Source organism: Hyperolius riggenbachi, chromosome 6 (genome assembly GCF_040937935.1).
Source record: "Hyperolius riggenbachi isolate aHypRig1 chromosome 6, aHypRig1.pri, whole genome shotgun sequence".
Classification (NCBI taxonomy): Eukaryota; Metazoa; Chordata; class Amphibia; order Anura; family Hyperoliidae; genus Hyperolius; species Hyperolius riggenbachi.
This window is the reverse complement of record NC_090651.1, coordinates 114,437,674-114,459,364: the sequence shown is the minus strand read 5'-3', so window position 1 is coordinate 114,459,364 and position 21,691 is coordinate 114,437,674. Positions and strand designations below refer to the sequence as shown.

The following is a 21,691-nucleotide window of genomic DNA, read 5'->3' as shown; positions in this document are numbered from 1 at the left end:
GCTGATGGCCCGGCGTTGCCCGGGTATGTATTTGGCTGGTGTTGGCTCCGCCCACTTTTTCTAACCCTAACATACAATTACTGAATGACCTAGTTAGTGAGCTTTGCGGTCTTTGGCATCAATTTGCAGTGAAACGAAACAAATCTGATTGTCTGTTTGCGGCTCCACCCCCTTTTCTGAATTTGAACCCCAGTCACCCAATTACCGACTGCACCAAGCTTGAGACTTTTGCCATTAACAGTGCAAGAATGGCAGCAATTAAATCTTGTCCTTAAAAATGAATAGGCAAATTGATTGGCTTTAGTAGGCACCACCCACTTTTCAGAATATTAATCCCAGTCACCTAGTGACCAACTGAGCAAAGTATGAAAACACTACCATTAACAGTGTAATAATGGCTGCAGTGCACATTTTTTCAGTGAAATTTGTAAAGAAACAATAATATTAACCAGAATTAAACCTAAAGTGACTCACTGCTCTTCTACAAGGCTTGGCTGTCCGGGTGGCCTTTTGGCTTCATTAGATTCTGAGTCACACAACAAATATACAGAGGTGTCAGAACACCTAATCTGCATACTTCGGAGTCAGTGAAATTACACAAGTTCCAAACTCTGCCGAGGCACCAAAATAGCCTATTTAAGCCTCCATATTGCTTTCACTTGAAATTTCTTTTCTAACAAAAAGATGAGCCATAGTCCTACCTTGATCTGTTTCTCTTTCTTCTTGTAGTTTTCCTCCCACTCATTGACAATGCGGCCCCACAGCAGCCAGGTATCCTCCTCCTGATGGTGGCTGAGGTTGCTGGATGCCGAGGAGCTGGACACCAGGGAAGACCCACTATTTCTTCTTGATCCATTTACAGATCGCAGCGATTTACTGTCAGTCTCTAGCAGCCTAAAGGGGGAAAAAATTGCATGTAAATGTAACATTTTCAAGTACAGTACTAAAATAGATTATTGGGTAATATGATGTAAAATAATATTTCATATTTGTTCAGCACTTTGCCAGCAAGTTTTGTAAGCAGAAAAGCTTCACGATCAATTGCTGAGGGATTAGCAGTCAGTCATGTGACCTCTTAGCTAGCAAAAATAAGCAACAATGATAAACAAGGGGTCTTATTGATTGGTCATAAATCAGCTAACAACCTCTCAAGACCCCATTCAGATGTTCTGTTTCATGAAAGGCAGCTTAATGACATGCATTTATGCTTGCAAAAAAATAAAAAAAATCAATGTATCCTTTTTGATGTTGCATGTATACAGCTGTCTGTTCCAACATCTTGTAAGCAAACAGGATTGAGTCTGATGAAGTCTGTACAGCTGAAAGCTTACTCTTAAGTTAAAACAAAGAAATTCAGGGGGGGCTGCTAAAATATTGGTATTGCAACTAGTTGTTTATACTAATATAGATAAAAACTTATATTACATGTATAAGGAGTAGGTCAGAGGTAATAGGTTATCAGAAGGTACAGTCCCAGAATCTTCTTAAACCTATATCGCACATAAATTACTTCTTCCCGCTGCTACCAACTTTGGTGGGATTTCCCCTATTCCCACCAATTCAAAGAAAACAGTTAAAATTATCCAAGTAGGAGCGTAGGACATATACAATTTATTGCCACTTATAGATCAAATAAATGTATTAATAGCAGGATTAATGCAAAATAATTACAGTCTATACTTCATACGCACACACTCATACACAGGCATACTGGTTTCCCATAAAAATGTAAAAAAAAAATTGTATATAAGAAAATTGGATTTCGTTCAATCCTAAAGCCTCATCTACACGGGTAGATGAGGCGGCGATGTAGCTTATCAATAAGCTCCGACAGGACGGATCTCCCCACCGCCAATTCCCTGCTCGCTCTCCGCGAGGGGACAATGGCAGGGAATCGAGCGGAAGATAAGCGGCGCCGGCGGGGACGAGCGAGGAATCGAACCTGGCGCGGGCACGCGGAAGAGGCAATCCGGCGGCTAATCGAGCCGCCGGATCGGAGCCTCATCTACCAGTGTAGATGAGGCTTAAAATTACCAAAAATGTATATAGAGTCCAAAAGGATGGTCTCCCATGGACAACAGCTATGCGCATCGGCACTGTAAAATGTAACTGATAAACCCAGAAAAAACAGTTCCAGTAATTGATCAGTACACCAGGTACAGATCTTCCGATAATATTAGATCTTTAAATCATGCATCCGGCTTCCTTACACCACTGTACAAATATATTAAAAAGATCTCACCACAAGCTGATAAACTTCATCCGCTCTGGAGTACTCCAATGGCCTGCAATACTCGTTATGTTTTGTCAGGCGCGTCCACAGCCTGTACGGATCCTCCAATACGATGTATGTGTCCACAGTGATGAAGACAGCCGATATCTGTGTTTATCAGTTACATTTTACAGTGCCGGTGCGCATAGCTATTGTCCATGGGAGACCACCCTTTTGGACTCTATATACATTTTTGGTGATTTTAAAGGATTGAACGAAATCCAATTTTCTTATATACAAATTATTTTTTACATTTTTATGGGAAACCAGTATGCCTGTGTTTAAGAGTGAGTGCGTATGAAGTATAGACTGTAATTATCTTGCATTAATCCTGCTATTAATACATTTATTTGATCTATAAGTGGCAATAAATTGTATATGACCTGCGCTCCTGCTTGGATAATTTTAACTACTTACTCTTAAGTTAGCCAATAAATGGTATCATCCGGATTCAAAACTTCTTGCTTTTACTGATGGCTAACACGGTACAATACCCTACTACTGAATACTGTACAGGTACACCTCCTCCATCTGAATATTATTTATGCCTCATTACACCTCAGCGCTCTCTGTCCCTCATACCGCCCTACACCTCAGCGTTTGCTGCATTACAGCCCTCCTACCTCAGTGCGCTGTGCCTCCAATCTGCTTTTGGCTTAGTACTCTTTAAGACTAGTGTAAATATACTGTGTTGCTCTCGGTCCCTCACACCTTGTTTCTCAGTGCTCTTTGTCCCTCATACTTCTCTGTAACTCTGTTCTTTCTCTCCCTCCTACCACCTTGTACTTCAATGTCCTGTCCGGCATACCTCTTTGTACCTCAGCAATTTCTGTCCCATATACTTCCTTGTACCGCAGTTATTTCTGCCACTTTTACAAACGTATGCGTCAGCTTTCACTGAACCTCACATCTCATTATACCACATTGCTCTCTGTGCCTCATACCTCCTGATACTTCAGGACTCTGCACCACATGGCTCGTGACTGCGCTTTTTTCAGTTTCCTGTAAGCACAAATGACTTAACAGGCACAGCAGATAAAGGACTATACCAACCAGGCGATTTTTCTGGTGAACTTTCAAAACGAACGACCGTTTCTGCAATATCGAGCAACATCTTGTAACTTTTAACCTAAGCTATGTATCCACAAGATGACAGCAGAAGAGGATGGACTGGAGGACTACTGGTGACCCGACGAATGACAGTTCCCCTATCCATCTTCTGCCGTGGGTACGTGCGACGGTCGCGATTGCTGCAAATCACTAAACAATGTTTAATTTAAGTTAAATGATGTTAGAGGATGAACATGAACAATCATTCCGATTCCTGCAGACTTCCACGCAAAAGTACAGCGATCGTATCACTCCCATCGCGTGCCGTCATGCATACACACTGCAGAAGATGGATAGGGGAAGAATCGTTTCATCGGATGGCAGGTCACTGGTAGTTACCCGATCCATCTTCTGCAGTCTTCTCATGGATATGCTGCTTTTAAGGAAGACAAAGCAGTTTAGACAAGAATGATAGTACCCTGGGTAAGACATTACTTTCACTTCACCTTTTCTAACAGCACCTTGTGTCAGAAACAAGGAGACAGGACACTGAAATAGCAATCTGGAATAAAACAAAATCTCCTAAATGTCCTATTTCAACCTCCTTGCTAGTAGAGGTGAATAGAGGACTATACATGTACAATGCATAATCGATGCAGCCATTCTAGATGTATTTCCTTAGGAAACAGGCGTTACATGACTCAGATCAGACCACAAAGTATTGCCCCAGCAAAGACACCACATGACCACGCCCACCTCCTCCCTCTGCTTCCTGCTTTGAGCAGGGTCAGATGGTTCTCAGAGAAAAAGACTGTCTGGAACCACTTCCTACCTCCTTCATGGTTTACTGTGGATGCAGATGGGATAGAGGCAGGGGCATAACAATAGACCCTGCAAGGGATAGAGCCGAAGGAGGGGCCCAGAAGCCGCAGGGGGCCCCATGTGGGGAGAAGTTTCAATTCCCTCCTTTCCTGAGAGACTGACAACTAAGGGCACAGAGAGAAAAAGCTTTCTGCTCTCTGCACACTTGTTCTAATGGCTGCATCTGCTAAGCGACTGATAAGGAATCATATAAAGTTTTGCAGACAAAGATTTGTATACAGTCCCTATTTAGTGTTCAGCAGGGTCTTGTGTATAGCACCCTGCCCCCTCCCCAAGTGCTCTTTACTGTAGTGATGCTGGATGATTCTGCAGAGCCAGTTCTGCTCCATCAGAGATGGACAGAGTGAGTGTAATAAGCCTAGGCTGGGAGCACACTCGTCTGTTGGTTTTCTGTATGGGTTTTCTGCACACCATGCGTATTTGAATGTGTGAAAACATGCACATTTTATCACAGAAGCTAATGTAATTGTCAGAGAAAAATGCCTGCAATGCTTCACTGCTGTCGGTTTTTATCTGCCTGGGGAAAACACATTAAAGTGTGCACTAGCCAGTAGCCAGTTTATTAACCTTTCTTGGTTTACCTGTGCAGAAAGTGAGGGGGGCATCCAAAGTTTCGCAGGAGGGCCCAGTGGTTTCTAGTTACACCCCGGATAGAGGGAGGAGTTAGGACAAAGGCTGCTGTTCAGTCCAGCCTAGCAGTATCCAACATTGGCAGAAGTATTGCAAACCCCCGTACATACGCACAATTACTGTTAGCGCTGGGATCGACTCAAAGCCTCAAGTGGCAGTTCGGAGACAGAGCGTTTCACAGATGCATCACTTGCCTACAGGCTAGCAACACATTCTGTTGCTATGGAGAGGGTGGGAGGGACAACAGCGTGGCACATGATGCAGTGGCTTGAAGAGGGAGGGCTAAGGAACAGACCAATTGGCTCAGCTGAGACCTGGGCCTGAACAGACAGATCTATAAATGGCAAAACAAAACCCATTAAGTGAAAATTCTTGGATTACAAAGCTACCTATTACAAAGCAGCCAAAGATGGGAAGGGCAACACCACACTATTTGCTAACTGCACATTGTCCTTGAACATTGATGTTTGCATAAGCGGGTCTAGAAATACTAGCATGTGAAATTTAGTTAAACCAGGAGTCACCTGTGTATCTCAGATAAAGATTTCCCGGAAACAAGAATACCATAAGTTTTAAAAATGTTAAAACATAGAAAAATATTGATTTACCTTTTAAGAAAGTAATATTTGCAGCAAACAGTTAAGGTATACTTCAAGTACAAATCTGTAATGGATTTGTTCACTACATAAACTGTAATCCACCTTTTTCTTATACTGTCAACTATAACTGTATTGTTAGATCTTGTATTCTGTTGTACTGCGCCAGATGCTGGCACTATATAAATCAATAATAAAAATGTGATCACCCTCTTTTACTGTAGGTTTCCATAGTTATTTCTTTTCATTTTTTTGCCTGCATGGAAACTGTCTGTTGATATCACCACTGTGCAGAAAAAAAAACAGTGAAAATCCACAGCTCTAAGGCCTCCCTCACACTGGCAATTGCAAAACGCAAGTGATTTTGCAAAGCGAAGTGTAAACACTGCCATACACATTACATTGCAGTAGTGCTTTTTAAAACACTAGCGATGGCCAGTGATTGAAAAAGCTGCTGAAATTGTTAATAAAACGCTCCGGTGTGAATGAGGCCTTAGGGCAGAGACACACTGAAGAGTGTTTTTGATCAGGTTTTTTATTTTAAAAACATGGTCCCATTGCCTTGCATTAAAATTCCCAGTAAAATTTCCATGCTTGCAATTTTTCTAAAAATCACTAGAACTGCAAATTTGTCACAATTTTAGCGCTCAAAGTTCACACTATGTCTTTTGTATTGCGCAATAATCCGCCATGTAAAGTCACTGTTCATACAATTGTATGGGAATGTTCACATCTCACCATTTAAACAAATCACGTTATTCTTACTCGCTATATGCAGCGAGTTTCTGGATAATGTATATGAATATGTGCACACCGCATGAGACAGGGGTGGGCAAACTTTTCCAGCTGCTGCCACATTCCTCAAGCGGCCTGCATGCCATGCCTCATCCCTCTCGAGTTGCGAGCGGTGCGTTATAGGTTTTACTCAATCATTTACATTGTTCAGCAATCTCCATGGCCACGTCATGTTTCACACTGGCACATACTGATGGTAAGGGCCCATTTACACTTAATCAGTTGGTGTGCGTTAGTACGCGTTGATACGCGTTTTTTTTTCTATAGCACTGCATTGTGAAAAAAATTTCATTTAAAACTTGTTGTGTGAAAGGTGCCATAGGAAAACATGGGCATTACTTTAAAAATCAGTTTTCTTTCAGTTATAACAGAGCAACTGATTAAAGTGAACCTCCAGACTAAAAATCTACTCAGCAGAACTGAAAAGGCTTGGTGTTTCTTTAACAGTTTCACAGCATCAGAATTTTGTTTTTCTTACCAAAGCATCATTTTTAGCTGCATTTTTACCCAAGCTTCACCCATCAAAGAAAAAAAAGCCCGGGCTTTTTTTCCCTGATGCTGTGCAGAGCACGATGGGATTTCCTATGTTATTCACGTTGCCTAGCAACGCTCAGGACACAGGACAGTTGGAACTGTGTCCCATGCTCCCTGTCACCTCCTTTCAACCAAAAAGATGGCTGCCATCATGAAATCAAACATTTGCCTGTTCTTTTAAAACAGTGTGGGTAAGAGATTATATTACCTATCTATTTTAATTAACATAACTAATGTAACTTAATGACAGTATGTTTGTTTAGGCTGGAGTTCCTCTTTAAGTGTAAAAGGGCCAATAGTCACATGACGCCACTGTGGCCATAGAGATTGCTGCTGGGAAGTGCTATTGGGCAAGTTAAAGGATACCCTTGGTGACATGTGACACGATGAGGTAGACATGGGTATGTACAGTGCCTAGCACACAAATCACTATGCAGTGTTCCTTATTTTCTTTCTTTGCCGGAAAGAGTTAAATATCATGTATGTAAGTGGATGACTCAGTCCTGACTCAGACAGGAAGTGACTACAGTGTGACCCTCACTGATAAGAAATTCCCCCTTTTATCTCTTTCTTGCTCTCAGAAGCCATTTTCTGCTAGGAAAGTGTTTTATAGTTGGAATTTCTTATCAGTGAGGGTCACACTGTAGTCACTTCCTGTCTGAGTCAGGACTGAGTCAGCCACTTACATACCTGATATTTAACGTTTTCAGACAAAGGAAGAAAAAAAGGAACACAGCATAGTTATTTGTGTGCTAGGCACCGCGCTTACACATGTCTATCTCATGTCACCTCGGGTATCCTTTAAACTTATTATGCACCACATGCAACTTTGCAGCCAGGGAGGGAGGAAGGAAAGGGGAGGAATCTGGTGTGGTGTCGGTATGCCCTAGATTTTTGGCATCCCCTAAACCTCATGACGTAACCATATTGCGCATTATGCTAGCGCTGCATTACTCATGCTCAATAGGTCTTTCAGTCTCTGAAACATCTGATTAAAAGCTGGTTTTGGAGATATGCAGTCGTCCTATAATATTGCCCTGCGCAGAAGCAACGCCGGAAGCTGCATTAAAGGACCTCACCATCCTCTGTACGGGATGCACCATTCTGCGGACGCACTGTCCTATGCTCTGTATGGACAGCACATTTACTTTAGTACCGCAGCAAGCAAAGGTCGAGAGTGAAATGTTCAAGGATTCCTCTGCACACCTTCCATAATTTAAAACAAAGTCCTTTATTAGTTCATCGTAGAAAACAGCAACAGGTAGAAAAGCAAGCAGCTGACGCGTTTCTGACTGTACCGGGTCCTTAGTTGTCGCTAATATGACATGTTCCTAGCAGTCTTTAATACCCAGAGACCACACCTACTTCCACCACCACACCTACACTGGTATCTCATATTCTTAAAGGGGAATACCCCTGGAGGAAGGAGAGTGGCCTCCAGCATATTGCACAATTGTTTGAATACAAACATATGTTAGGCCCCGTACACTTGTGGTTCGAGTCCGCAAGTGTCCGGGGGTCCGGGGGCCGCAAAGAGACCGTACGGGTCTCTGCAGTGGTCACAAGGCGGCACAAGTTGCGGATCCGGAATGTATCAGTTCCGGCTACAATAAAGTAGCCGGAACTAGATACATTGCAGTGCCAGAAAGGCACCGCAAGCATGGGGGGATACCGGCGTGTAGTCCGGGCCCCCCCAAGTGGCATAGGACCGGTGCTGGAAGCATACGGTCCTATTGCCAGTGTGATGAAACATCCATTTCTCATTGCACAGCACGGCCGTACGCGAAGGGTCAGGATCCGGCCCGGGTCCGCAGCCGCACCGGGACGGACTGAAAAATAGCGCATGTTGGAAAAAGAAAGCCGGATCGTCCCGGAACTGCGTTCCCGGATCGGATCCGGACGGCGCACGATTGTGAATGGATACATTGATTAACAATGTAACCATTCACCATCCGCCGTGTATGGAGCGTTCCGGGTCAGGGGAAGCCGGACCTGGAACGCTAATGTGAACCGGGCCTTAAAGAGACTCTGTAACAAAATTTTAAGCCTTATTTCTTCTATCCTATAAGTTCCTATACCTGTTCTAATGTGGTCTGTCTTACTGCAGCCTTTCCTAGTTGCACAGTGGCTGTATTATCTCTGTTATACAATCTAATCTTCTTTCCTTTGTCAGCTTTGTCGGGCTCAGGCAGGAATGTGCTGTTCTGCTTGTGGTAGGATAGAAGTTATACACACCCTCTCCACGCCCCCTGCAGGTTCTGTGTGAGCTCCTCTCAGCCTATCACAAGCTGGTTAGCAGCCATGTCCTTTGTTTGTAAACACTGCCTAAAACTGGCAATTACAAGCCAGAATTGCAACAGGGAGTAGCAGAAACCATACAGAGGTGCCCAGGAGCACATAATTAATAGAATGGTATGCTTTTTATTGTAAGAATTTAAGAGTGCAGATTCTCTTTAAAAAACATACATTACATTAGAAAAAAAACCAACAATAGTGAACCGGTGAGGCTAACCGTCTAAATCTCACTACTACCACTGCAGTTATTACGATACCTCAAAAAGGGAGAAAGTGAGAAAAGAGGAGAAGGGGGGGGGGGGGTAGGAGAAGGAGGGGGGAGTGATAATTAGGAGGGAGGAAAACAGGAGAAAATGAGGCAGGGGAGGAGGAATGCCCAAGGAAGGGGGGGGGGGGAATTTAAACACTCATTAAAGAGGCATACCCACCCCAATGCAAAGCATTGGAGATTCCCAACCTAATTCTTCCAAAGATAGATCAAAAAGGTGTAAATACAGTAATTCAATAATTTGATACAAATAAATAAGAAAACCAAGCAACCCCTTTGCAACAAGTCAAGTACCAGAGAGACCGTTCATCAGACTTCACTCCCAGTCCCCAAATAGGGGTAACACAAATTGACGTCCCATCTATGATTCAACTCATTAGGTTTTCTAGCATCCAAATCAAAAATCCATCTCACTTCATGTTCTAATATCAAGAGTGAGTAGGTCAAGAGTGAGTAGGAGGTAGGAAATCAGTCGGGTATAGCTTGCTGCATTACTGAAGTAATGTGCAGTTTCTTCCATGGAATGGTTAGGCAGGTTAAGGGTTAGGCAGCGGTAGAGGGCGGGTTAAATGTTAGGCATGGATAGAGGGAGGGTTCTGTGTGTGAGTAGGGTTAGGTCATAGTAAAATATAGGTAGAGATTACCGGTAGTTTACTGATTGGAATTACGGTAAGTTATATACTATCAGTAATTTTACTGAAAGTCTGCTAGCCGGTTTTCCAGGCAACTTTTTTTTACATGTACACCCTCAAAGAGGAGAAACACTTTCAAGTGGAAGGAACAGACCAAAAAAAGTCTTAAGTTCAAGATAGGCGCTTTAAAACAAATGGTAGTCATTCATGTAAGACACTTTACAATTGAGTTTTTAGATTTTAAGCACAAAATATAACTTTAGGATTCCAGAAAAGTCCTATGAGAAGTTGAACTATAGATCCAATAGTTTATCTCAGTTTATTTTCACTTCAGCTTTGATGCAATGAAGATTTGTACACATTAAAAAGGTTTTGTTATAAATACGGTAGGTTACAATTTAAAAATGACGAACATCTCACAAAGGAATATATGCCAATGTTTTCCCTGTTTGATAATGTTTATAGTATACACAACATGCTATAACAGAAGCTGAAAGCAGGGAAAAAAAACATGACACCGGATTAGAGTGCTTTGCCTTAACTGTAAGGTGCAAGCCATAACTTTTCATACTATAACATTTAATCATCACAAAATACATAAAGGTATGAAGATAAAAAAAACTGTACCAAACATGCAACAAAAGTAGTTATATTGGATCAATACATTTTGGTGGGAAAACCATGACTTGATTTCCCATAATGCAGTGTTCAACTGCTACATTATCCAAGGTAAAATTATTAAATAAAAGAGATATAAGTACAAAAAGTGTGCACTTTAAGTCAGCAAATTTCTTTTTACTTCTTTCAAGTTTTCTAAAGTAATTTTTCACCACGTACTAATGCTAAACAGCATTGTCAGAAAAGGAAATATTCCAACATTCTGTGTTACAGAAAATGATTTCAAATGATACTTATTTTCTGTATTTCAGTACAGTAGTACTGCAGTTTTAGAAAAGCAGAAGAATGTCCACTGTACCTTAACAGATTGAGGAATGACATGAGAAGGCAATTCTCCTAATCCAGTGTAAAATGAAAGGTAATTCCCAGATACACTTAGTGCTCCTATTGTGGTACCTGGAGCAGTTTAACCCTGACAAGCAAACAGTGTGCGGCATTACCATGGAATGAACCATTTCAGAACTCTGGGGAACTATCCTTTTGTTGACAAATCCCAGGCTTTGTAAAGAATAGGGGACAAAAAGCAAATGTGGTAACCTTTGTACTTCAATACAGTATGACATTCAGGACATCCACACAGTCCCTTCATACAAAAACAGACTATTACACTGAGATTTTAAGGTAACTTTTATATAGCGGAATAAAAATGTGAGGAATTGAATCAGTACCAGTCAATACAAACATGCTTGTAGGTGAATTAACAGCAGCACAGGCTATTGGTATAAATGCCACTGCAACCTGTTACCATACAGTATTCTAGACCATAGAAAACCCTGGGACTTGTCTACACATCTGGTAAAGCAAATTCAATGCGATTGGATTAGGCTTTCATCTGGTTTGGTCCAGTCAACCTATCCACAACTTCAAAACAATGAAAAATACAGGAGAATAGATAATTGGGCTGCATTTGGAAAACTAATGCAAACCAAACAGAAATCACTCGGAACACATTGTGAAAGCAGATTAAGTGTCTCCATAGTTACTCAATTTGCAGCATCGATTTCCTGTCGATTCAATTAAAATGAATGAATCTGGCAGAGATGGCAGACGTGGCCATCTCCATCGCCAGGGGTGCCTGTATTCCATAACCCCATCTCATGTATCGATGTCAGGTCAGATGGGGTACATGAGACGGGGGTCACAGAGTACAGGCGCTCCAGGCGAAGCAGAGAAGACACTACAGGAGGCGCACAGCGATAGGGGAGCGGCTTCCACACACACCGGCCCTGATGGGGGACACATTACAAGGAAGGGGGCGGCAGGTGGAGGCGCTAGGACGATCTCTAATCGACAAACTCTGTCTGCAGTGTGTGGGCAGGCAAGATATCTCTCTTATTAGATTGATCAGAAAAGGTTCTAATAGTCGATTTGGTGGCCATTGACAAGCATATTGGCCACCTTAACACTGCTCCATAAAAAGTCACTTAAAGTAAACCAAAGCTGACGTCATATGAAAAATCAATACTTACCTGGGGCCCATAAGCATGTGAGAGTCCCTCGCCGTTCTCCCGCTGTCTGCCGTTCAGCCGCTATCAGCCCTGGTAAAAGGCTCATTCGGGTCCAGTCTGGGTCTTCTGCTCGTGCGCGGGAGGTCCACGCTTGCGCATAAGACCCAGACCCGCTTATGGGGCTGGAGGAAGCCCCGGGTAAGTATCGATTTTTCATATGACATCAGCTCTGGTACACTTTAAAGCAAACCTTGTGCTACAGAAAGGCAGATTAATTGCAAAAATTAAATCCATATACACAAGCCATAAAAACAACTAGGATAAAGAATATGAAAGGAAAGACGCTGAAGTGAAAACTTCTCAACTCACACTGCATACTGACTAACACATGAGAGATCCATCCCATTCTCATCTTTGCTATCAAAGCCATACATGCAGGAATCCTCCTAATTCACCATGTGATCCTTAGCTTAGGCCCCTTTCCACTTGTTCGATGCCTATCGTGTTTCCAGCAACGCGCAGTGCGCACAACACACTAGGCATCAGAAGTGCGCTGTCTGGTATTCTAACCATGCATTGCACTTCAGCGCGGTAACACAATGAACAGTCGCATGCAATTTTGCCCAAACACACGGGCATGAAATTGGGGAGAACAACGAAAGTGCTGTGCTTTGGCCACCTGCGGTGCAAGCAGCGTGCAAGTGGAGAAGGAGTTTCATGATGGAGTACAGAAGCAGCAGCTGTTTATGGTAAGAGCAGGGCTGAGGAGTCAGAGCAATGTTGGGTACCTGGAGTTGGATTCTGTGGTTTCATAAACTGAGCAGTCCTCAGAGTTGCATGATTTTTGTACTGACTCCAAAGCCCTGGGTAAGAGGTTTTTTTTTTTTTACTTAAATTAATGCTGATTTGGTAATAATGACATGTCCTTCTGACTCATGTGAAAGCTAATGGAAGGCCACTTTAAAGCATCTAAAAATAACACTGTTTTCTCCATGATGCCTGTCAAAAATGATCTGCTTACTGCCTGGCTATATCTAGGCACGCAAAAAAGAGTATTTACAATTGCTGTCTGGCGAGAGCCGACATCTCTCAAATGAAATTATGTTATTACTGCCAAGAGGACTGCAGGAGCTTTATCCAAGATTGAAGCACGGCGTATGACGCATATGCAGGGAGCGAGAGATCGCCTCTGTCAGTGCCACATACACAAATACCACATGCTACTTTCAACAAGAATGCAACACAATCTTTCCAGCCCTGAAGCCTTCTCATGTAGTCATTCATGATCAACTTACGTTTCTATACCAAGCTGCTATGCAGAAATGGTTAGCCAGCGTTTCAAGTTAATGTAAGAAAAACTCAATGATTTCACTGCAAAAATCTATTACCTCATACAATGGTGTCATACAAAGTCCAGTCTCCAAGAATTTGTGGCAACATGAAAACCTCGGTGGCAAGCTCACACTTGGCTTTATGTATGCATTTGCATTTCAGATTCACACTACCAGAGGGCACCCTCCCCATAAAAGGGCTGTTTAGCTGACAAAAGAAAATCTCTGGTGCCCTTATACTGGCTGGGATGTCTTCTCTACCGAATGAAGCAGCAGCCAATATACATAGCTGAGGGAAAACAGATTGCTGATATATGCTCCCAGTCTACAGGATAAAGGACTCAAAACAATGATGTGAAAGGAATTCAACAGGGCAGTCAAGCAGCTCTACCAGGGCATCTTAAAGCAGACCTGAACTCCTAACTTCCTCTCTGCTCTAAGTTGAGCAACAGCATAACGGCCTTTATAGAAAAACATTTATTTATTTGTTACAGCTTACAGAAATCTGACAGTGGACAATAAAAGCAACAGGATAGTTAAGCTAAATAAGTAATTTCTCATTAGATAAATTTTATTTTTTCAGTTAAAATGAAGTTTCCCCCAACTTTAAAGCAAGGGGTGTACCCCGAAGTCACATGGCAATGTTTATCATTACACAGTTTATAAAAATTGTATTTGTGGCAACTAAAGCCTATGAACACTATACATCAAAAGACTATGCCTGAATAAACCCTAATCAGACAATATAACTACTTGAGTATTGTGTATGTCCCTTTTGTGCCACCAACATAGTTGTGAACCATTAAGGCATGAACATCTGAAGGAGTCCTTTGGTACATGGCACAAAGACATTAGTATCACAGATTGCATTTGTTTTTCTAGCACCTCTCATTAAGAACACCCAAGCTCCCAGCTATGTAAGTAATCTAAAGAAAAACAAATGCATTAAATCGGGCCACATTTATCCATTGCTACATGGATGAATTCTGATGCTCACATGCCCACTGAGGCAACATTTAGTAGTGGAGAGATCAACGTGTACTCAGCAGCTATGCATCCCTGTACACAGCAAGCTGCAATGCAATGAGTGTTCTAATGCTTTTCCCTCATGTCAACCATTAAAGACACCGTAGTGACATATAGTAGAATGCAGCAAATTATTTTTATGGTAATATTCTTGGTTTCAGAAACAATTCTAATCTATATACTGACGTATATTGGTCTGAAACCCTACCCTTCCAGTGGTGCTTAGCCTAGGCTGTTCAGCTATGCAGAATTCTACTTCCAGAGCATTCTGGGAGAGCAGGAATTATTTTCACTAGCTATGGAATGCTCAGAAACAAACATTCCGCAGAGCTGCACCTGACAGGACTAAAAATGTCACCACCTGCGATACATTTCAGAATGTAAAGCAGGGTGAGATAATATTTTACAATGGGGAAACACTGGTTAAATCATTTATAAATGAATATTGTAAAAATAGATCAGACTGGTGACAAATCAATGAGCCTTGCCCTTCACTGCCCATGATGTCACCAATTCACCTTCCTAGGACCAAATTAGGGACTAGTATCCGGAGGGTTCCCTCTACCCAAGTGTCTTTATTTTCTTATAAAAAAGGTTTCTGGCTGCCTTGAGTATACTTTAACCACTTGAGGACCTAGGGCTTTACCCCCCTTAAGGACCGGCCACTTTTTTTCCATTCAGACCACTGCAGCTTTCACGGTTTATTGCTCGCTCATACAACCTACCACCTAAATGAATTTTGGCTCCTTTTCTTGTCACTAATAAAGCTTTCTTTTGATGCTATTTGATTGCTCCTGCGATTTTTACTTTTTATTATATTCATCAAAAAAGACATGAATTTTGGCAAAAAAATGATTTTTTTAACTTTCTGTGCTGACAGTTTTCAAATAAAGTAAAATTTCTGTATACATGCAGCGCGAAAAATGTGGACAAACATGTTTTTGATAAAAAAAAAAACCATTCAGTGTATATTTATTGGTTTGGGTAAAAGTTATAGCGTTTACAAACTATGGTGCCAAAAGTGAATTTTCCCATTTTCAAGCATCTCTGACTTTTCTGACCCCCTGTCATGTTTCATGAGGGGCTAGAATTCCAGGATAGTATAAATACCCCCCAAATGACCCCATTTTGGAAAGAAGACATCCCAAAGTATTCACTGAGAGGCATAGTGAGTTCATAGAAGATATTATTTTTTGTCACAAGTAAGCGGAAAATGACACTTTGTGAGGAAAAAAAAAAAAAAAAAAAGTTTCCATTTCTTCTAACTTGCGACAAAAAAAAATGAAATCTGCCACGGACTCACCATGCCCCTCTCTGAATACCTTGAAGGGTCTACTTTCCAAAATGGATCATTTGTGGGGTGTGTTTACTGTCCTGACATTTTGGGGGGTGCTAAATTGTAAGCACCCCTGTAAAGCCTAAAGGTGCTCATTGGACTTTGGACCCCTTAGCGCAGTTAGGCTGCAAAAAAGTGCCACACATGTGGTATTGCCGTACTCAGGAGAAGTAGTATAATGTGTTTTGGGGTGTATTTTTACACATACCCATGCTGGGTGGGAGAAATATCTCTGTAAATGACAATTTGTTAATTTTTTTTACACACAATTGTCCATTTACAGAGATATTTCTCCCACTCAGCATGGGTATGTGTAAAAATACACCACAAAACACATTATACTACTTCTCCTGAGTACGGCGATACCACATGTGTGGCACTTTTTTGCACCCTAACTGCGCTAAAGGGCCCAAAGTCCAATGAGTACCTTTAGGATTTCACAGGTCATTTTGAGAAATTTCGTTTCAAGACTACTCACGGTTTAGGGCCCCTAAAATGCCAGGGCAGTATAGGAACCCCACAAATGACCCCATTTTAGAAAGAAGACACCCCAAGGTATTCCGTTAGTAGTATGGCGAGTTCATAGAAGATTTTATTTTTTGTCACAAGTTAGCGGAAAATGACACTTTGTGAAAAAACACAATTAAAATCAATTTCCGCTAACTTTTGACAAAAAATAAAATCTTCTATGAACTCACCATACTCCTAACGGAATACCTTGGGGTGTCTTCTTTCTAAAATGGGGTCATTTGTGGGGTTCCTATACTGCCCTGGCATTTTAGGGGCCCTAAACCGTGAGGAGTAGTCTTGAAACCAAATGTCGCAAAATGACCTGTGAAATCCTAAAGGTACTCATTGGACTTTGGGCCCTTTAGCGCAGTTAGGGTGCAAAAAAGTGCCACACATGTGGTATCGCCATACTCGGGAGAAGTAGTACAATGTGTTTTGGGGTGTATTTTTACACATACCCATGCTGGGTGGGAGAAATACCTCTGTAAATGGACAATTGTGTGTAAAAAAAATCAAAAGATTGTCATTTACAGAGGTATTTCTCCCACCCAGCATGGGTATGTGTAAAAATACACCCCAAAACACATTGTACTACTTCTCCCGAGTACGGCGATACCACATGTGTGGCACTTTTTTGCACCCTAACTGCACTAAGGGGCCCAAAGTCCAATGAGTACCTTTAGGATTTCACAGGTCATTTTTGTTTCAAGACTACTCCTCACGGTTTAGGGCCCCTAAAATGCCAGGGCAGTATAGGAACCCCACTAATGACCCCATTTTAGAAAGAAGACACCCCAAGGTATTCCGTTAGGAGTATGGTGAGTTCATAGAAGTTTTTATTTTTTTGTCACAAGTTAGCGGAAATTGATTTTAATAGTTTTTTTTCACAAAGTGTCATTTTCCGCTAACTTGTGACAAAAAATAAAATCTTCTATGAACTCACCATACTCCGTACGGAATACCTTTGGGTGTCTTCTTTCTAGAATGGGGTCATTTGTGGGGTTCCTATACTGCCCTGGCATTTTAGGGGCCCTAAACCGTGAGGAGTAGTCTTGAAACCAAATGTCGCAAAATGACCTGTGAAATCCTAAAGGTACTCATTGGACTTTGGGCCCCTTAGCGTACTTAGGGTGTAAAAAAGTGCCACACATGTGGTACCGCTGTACTCAGGAGAAGTAGTATAATGCGTTTTGGGGTGTATTTTTACACATACCCATGCTAAGTGGGAGAAATATCTCTGTAAATGACAATTGTTTGATTTTTTTACACACAATTGTCCATTTACATAGAAATTTCTCCCACCCAGCATGGGTATGTGTAAAAATACACCCCAAAACACATTATACTACTTTTCCTGAGTACGGCGGTACCACATGTGTGACACTTTTTTGCAGCCTAGGTGCGCTAAGGGGCCCAACGTCCTATTCACAGGTCATTTTGAAGCATTTGTTTTCTAGACTACTCCTCGCGGTTTAGGGCCCCTAAAATGCCAGGGCAGTATAGGAACCCCACAAGTGACCCCATTTTAGAAAGAAGACACCCCAAGGTATTCCGTTAGGTGTATGGCGAGTTCATAGAAGATTTTATTTTTTGTCACAAGTTAGTGAAAAATGACACTTTGTGAAAAAAAACCAATAAAAATTAATTTCCGCTAACTTTTGACAAAAAATTAAATCTTCTATGAACTCGTCATACACCTAACATAATACCTTGGGGTGTCTTTTTTTTCTAAAATGGGGTCACTTGTGGGGTTCCTATACCGCCCTGGCATTTTACAGGCCCAAAACCGTGAGTAGTCTGGAAACCAAATGTCTCAAAATGACTGTTCAGGGGTATAAGCATCTGCAAATTTTGATGACAGGTGGTCTATGAGGGGGCGAATTTTGTGGAACCGGTCATAAGCAGGGTGGCCTTTTAGATGACAGGTTGTATTAGGCCTGATCTGATGGATAGGAGTGCTAGGGGGGTGACAGGAGGTGATTGATGGGTGTCTCAGGGGGTGGTTAGAGGGGAAAATAGATGCAATCCATGCACTGGGGAGGTGATCGGAAGGGGGTCTGAGGGTTTGGCCGAGTGATCAGGAGCCCACACGGGGCAAATTGGGGCCTGATCTGATGGGTAGGTGTGCTAGGGGGTGACAGGAGGTGATTGATGGGTGTCTCAAGGTGTGATTAGAGGGGGGAATGGATGCAAGCAATGCACTGGCGAGGTGATCAGGGCTGGGGTCTGAGGGCATTCTGAGGGTGTGGGCGGGTGATTGAGTGCCCTAGGGGCAGATAGGGGTCTAATCTGATAGGTAGCAGTGACAGGGGGTGATTGATGGGTAATTAGTGGGTGTTTAGGGTAGAGAATAGATGGAAACACTGCGCTTGGGTGGTGATCTGATGTCGGATCTGCGGGCGATCTATTGGTGTGGGTGGGTGATCAGTTTGCCCGCAAGGGGCAGGTTAGGGGCTGATTGATGGGTGGCAGTGACAGGGGGTGATTGATGGGTGGCAGTGACAGGGGGTGATTGATGGGTGGCAGTGACAGGGGGTGATTGATGGGTGATTGATAGGTGATTGACAGGTAATCAGTGGGTTATTACAGGGGAGAACAGATGTAAATATTGCACTGGCGAATTGATAAGGGGGGGTCTGAGGGCAATCTGAGCGTGTAGGCGGGCGATTGGGTGCCCGCAAGGGGCAGATTAGGGTCTGATCTGATAGGTAACAGTGACAGGTGGTGATAGGGAGTGATTGATGGGTAATTAGTGGGTGTTTAGAGGAGAGAATAGATGGAAACACTGCGCTTGGGTGGTGATCTGATGTCGGATCTGCGGGCGATCTATTGGTGTGGGTGGGTGATCAGATTGCCCGCAAGGGGCAGGTTAGGGGCTGATTGTTGGGTGGCAGTGACAGGGGGTGATTGATGGGTGATAGGTGATTGGCAGGTGATTGACAGGTGATCAGTGGGTTATTACAGGGAAGGACAGATGTAATTAATGCACTGGCGAATTGATAAGGGGGGGGGGGGTCTGAGGGCAATCTGAGCGTGTGGGCGGGTGATTGGGTGCCCGCAAGGGGCAGATTAGGGTCTGATCTGATAGGTAACAGTGACAGGTGGTGATAGGGGGTGATTGATGGGTAATTAGTGGGTGTTTAGAGAAGATAACAGATGTAAACGATACATTTGGGAGGTAATCTGACGGCGGGTTTGCGGGCGATCTAATGGTGTGGGTGGGTGATCAGATTGCCCGCAAGGGGCAGGTTAGGGGCTGATTGATGGGTGGCAGTGACAGGGGGTGATTGATGGGTGATAGGTGATTGGCAGGTGATTGACAGGTGATCAGTGGGTTATTACAGGGAAGAACAGATGTAATTAATGCACTGGTGAATTGATAAGGGGGGGTCAGAGGGCAATCTGAGCGTGTGGGCGGGTGATTGGGTGCCCGCAAGGGGCAGATTAGGGTCTGATCTGATAGGTAAAAGTGACAAGTGGTGATAGGGGGTGATTGATGGGTGATTGATGGGTAATTAGTGGGTGTTTAGAGGAGAGAATAGATGTAAACAATGGATTTGGGAGGTGATCTGATGTCGGATCTGTGGGCGATCTATTGGTGTGGGGGGGTGATCAGATTGCCCGCAAGGGGCAGGTTAGGGGCTGATTGATGGGTGGCAGTGACAGGGGGTGATTGACGGGTGATTGATGGGTGATTGACGGGTGATTGACAGGTGATTGACAGGTGATTGACAGGTGATCAGGGGGATAGATGCATACAGTAAACAGGGGGGGGTGGTCTGGGGGGGGGGGGTCTGGGGAGAATCTGAGGGGTGGGGGGTGATCAGGAGGGGGCAGGGAGCAGGGGGGGGGGATAAAAAAAAAATAGCGTTGACAGATAGTGACAGGGAGTGATTGATGGGTGATTAGGGGGGTGATTGGGTGCAAACAGGGGTCTGGGGGGTGGGCAGGGGGGGGGTCTGATGGGTGCTGTGGGCGATCTGGGGCAGGGGGGGGAGAAATCAGTGTGCTTGGGTGCAGACTAGGGTGGCTGCAGCCTGCCCTGGTGGTCCCTCGGACACTGGGACCACCAGGGCAGGAGGCAGCATGTATAATACACTTTGTAAACATTACAAAGTGTATTATACACTTTGTATGCGGCGATCGCGGGGTTAACATCCCGCCGGCGCTTCCGTATAGCCGGCGGGATGTTGCGGCGAGCGAACGGTGACAGGCGCCGGCGGAGGATCGCGTCACGGATGACGCGATCGCTCCGCCCATGCCCTTAAATGGACCGCCGCCTCTGTGGGTGAGGCCGTCCTGCAGGGCTCCACTTCCCCGCCGCCCCTGTGTAGTGGGCGGTCGGGAAGTGGTTAACAAAATCATTTATATGTTATTCACTGTCAGTGGATTGAATGTTGTGGCTTATTTCATTATATGCCTTATTACTTCTCAGTTTATGGAAATGTATAACCCAGGATTCATCCACATCTCATAGGCTTGCAAACCTTGTGCTTTTGGGCTCCTGCTACAGGCAGCTATGCCACTGAAGCAGCCACTGGGTGGAAACATTCAGGACTGCCAAAAACAAGGCAAAGCCATGAAATAATCATTTGAATTCAACTTTTACTTCAGTAATTTAAAATAGTATTTATAGTTTGTTTTTTTTTAAAGCATAGTGATAGAGTGCAGCAGCCATGTAGGCATGGTACGTCACACACGTCAGTTTTACAAATAAAAAAAAATAAAACTCCAGTAACAACATTCATCTAGTCCTGTTAAAGAGAAACTCCGACCAAGAATTGAACTTAATCCCAATCAGTAGCAGATATCCCCTTTTACATGAGAAATCTATTTATTTTCACAAACAGACCATCATGGGGCGATGTATGACTGATATTGTGGTGAAACCCCTCCCACAAGAAGCTCTGAGTACCGAGGTACTTCTGGCAGTTTTCTGTCTCTGAACCTTGTTACATTGTGGGAAATAGCTGTTTACAGCTGTTTCCAACTGCCAAAACAGCATACAGCAGCTACATCACTTGCCAGTAGTAAAATTGTCACCATGTGATAAACGTCAACATATAAATCAGGGATTTAAAAGATTTTACAATGGGCAAACACTGACTAAATCAGTGAAAATAATGTAGTAAAAAAAGTGCTTCATTTTTACAATAATTATGTATAAATGGAGTTCCTCTTTAATGCACTAAGCTGCACAGTGAAACAGACTACCCGATCTTAATAGCTGGTTTCTAGGCAACGACACAGTTGGATCCGGGATAGAGGCAGTAATGGTGCCAAAACAATGTTTGGCCACCAGCAAGTCCGTTCAATGGGATGGAGTGCCCCAAATAAATTCATGCCAAAAGCTACCTCAAAGCTCCATTCATCTGAAAGTGCACAGCTTCATCTAAACAACCTGTTGG

At 43.2% G+C, this 21,691-nt stretch overlaps 1 protein-coding gene across 6 annotated transcripts in view; it reads right to left on the bottom strand.

The window, feature by feature from the left end:
• EVI5 (ecotropic viral integration site 5) overlaps positions 1-21,691 on the bottom strand; it is a 279,915-nt gene that overhangs the window by 158,960 nt on the left and 99,264 nt on the right. For 5 of the 6 annotated variants that reach the window (XM_068239795.1, XM_068239797.1, XM_068239798.1 and 2 more), the window contains exon 3: positions 702-894. In XM_068239795.1, coding sequence (XP_068095896.1) covers positions 702-894 — 193 coding nt within the window. Of the gene's footprint in view, positions 1-701; positions 895-10,930; positions 11,009-21,691 lie in introns of those variants that run through there. The other variant, XM_068239796.1, reaches the window with a different exon arrangement.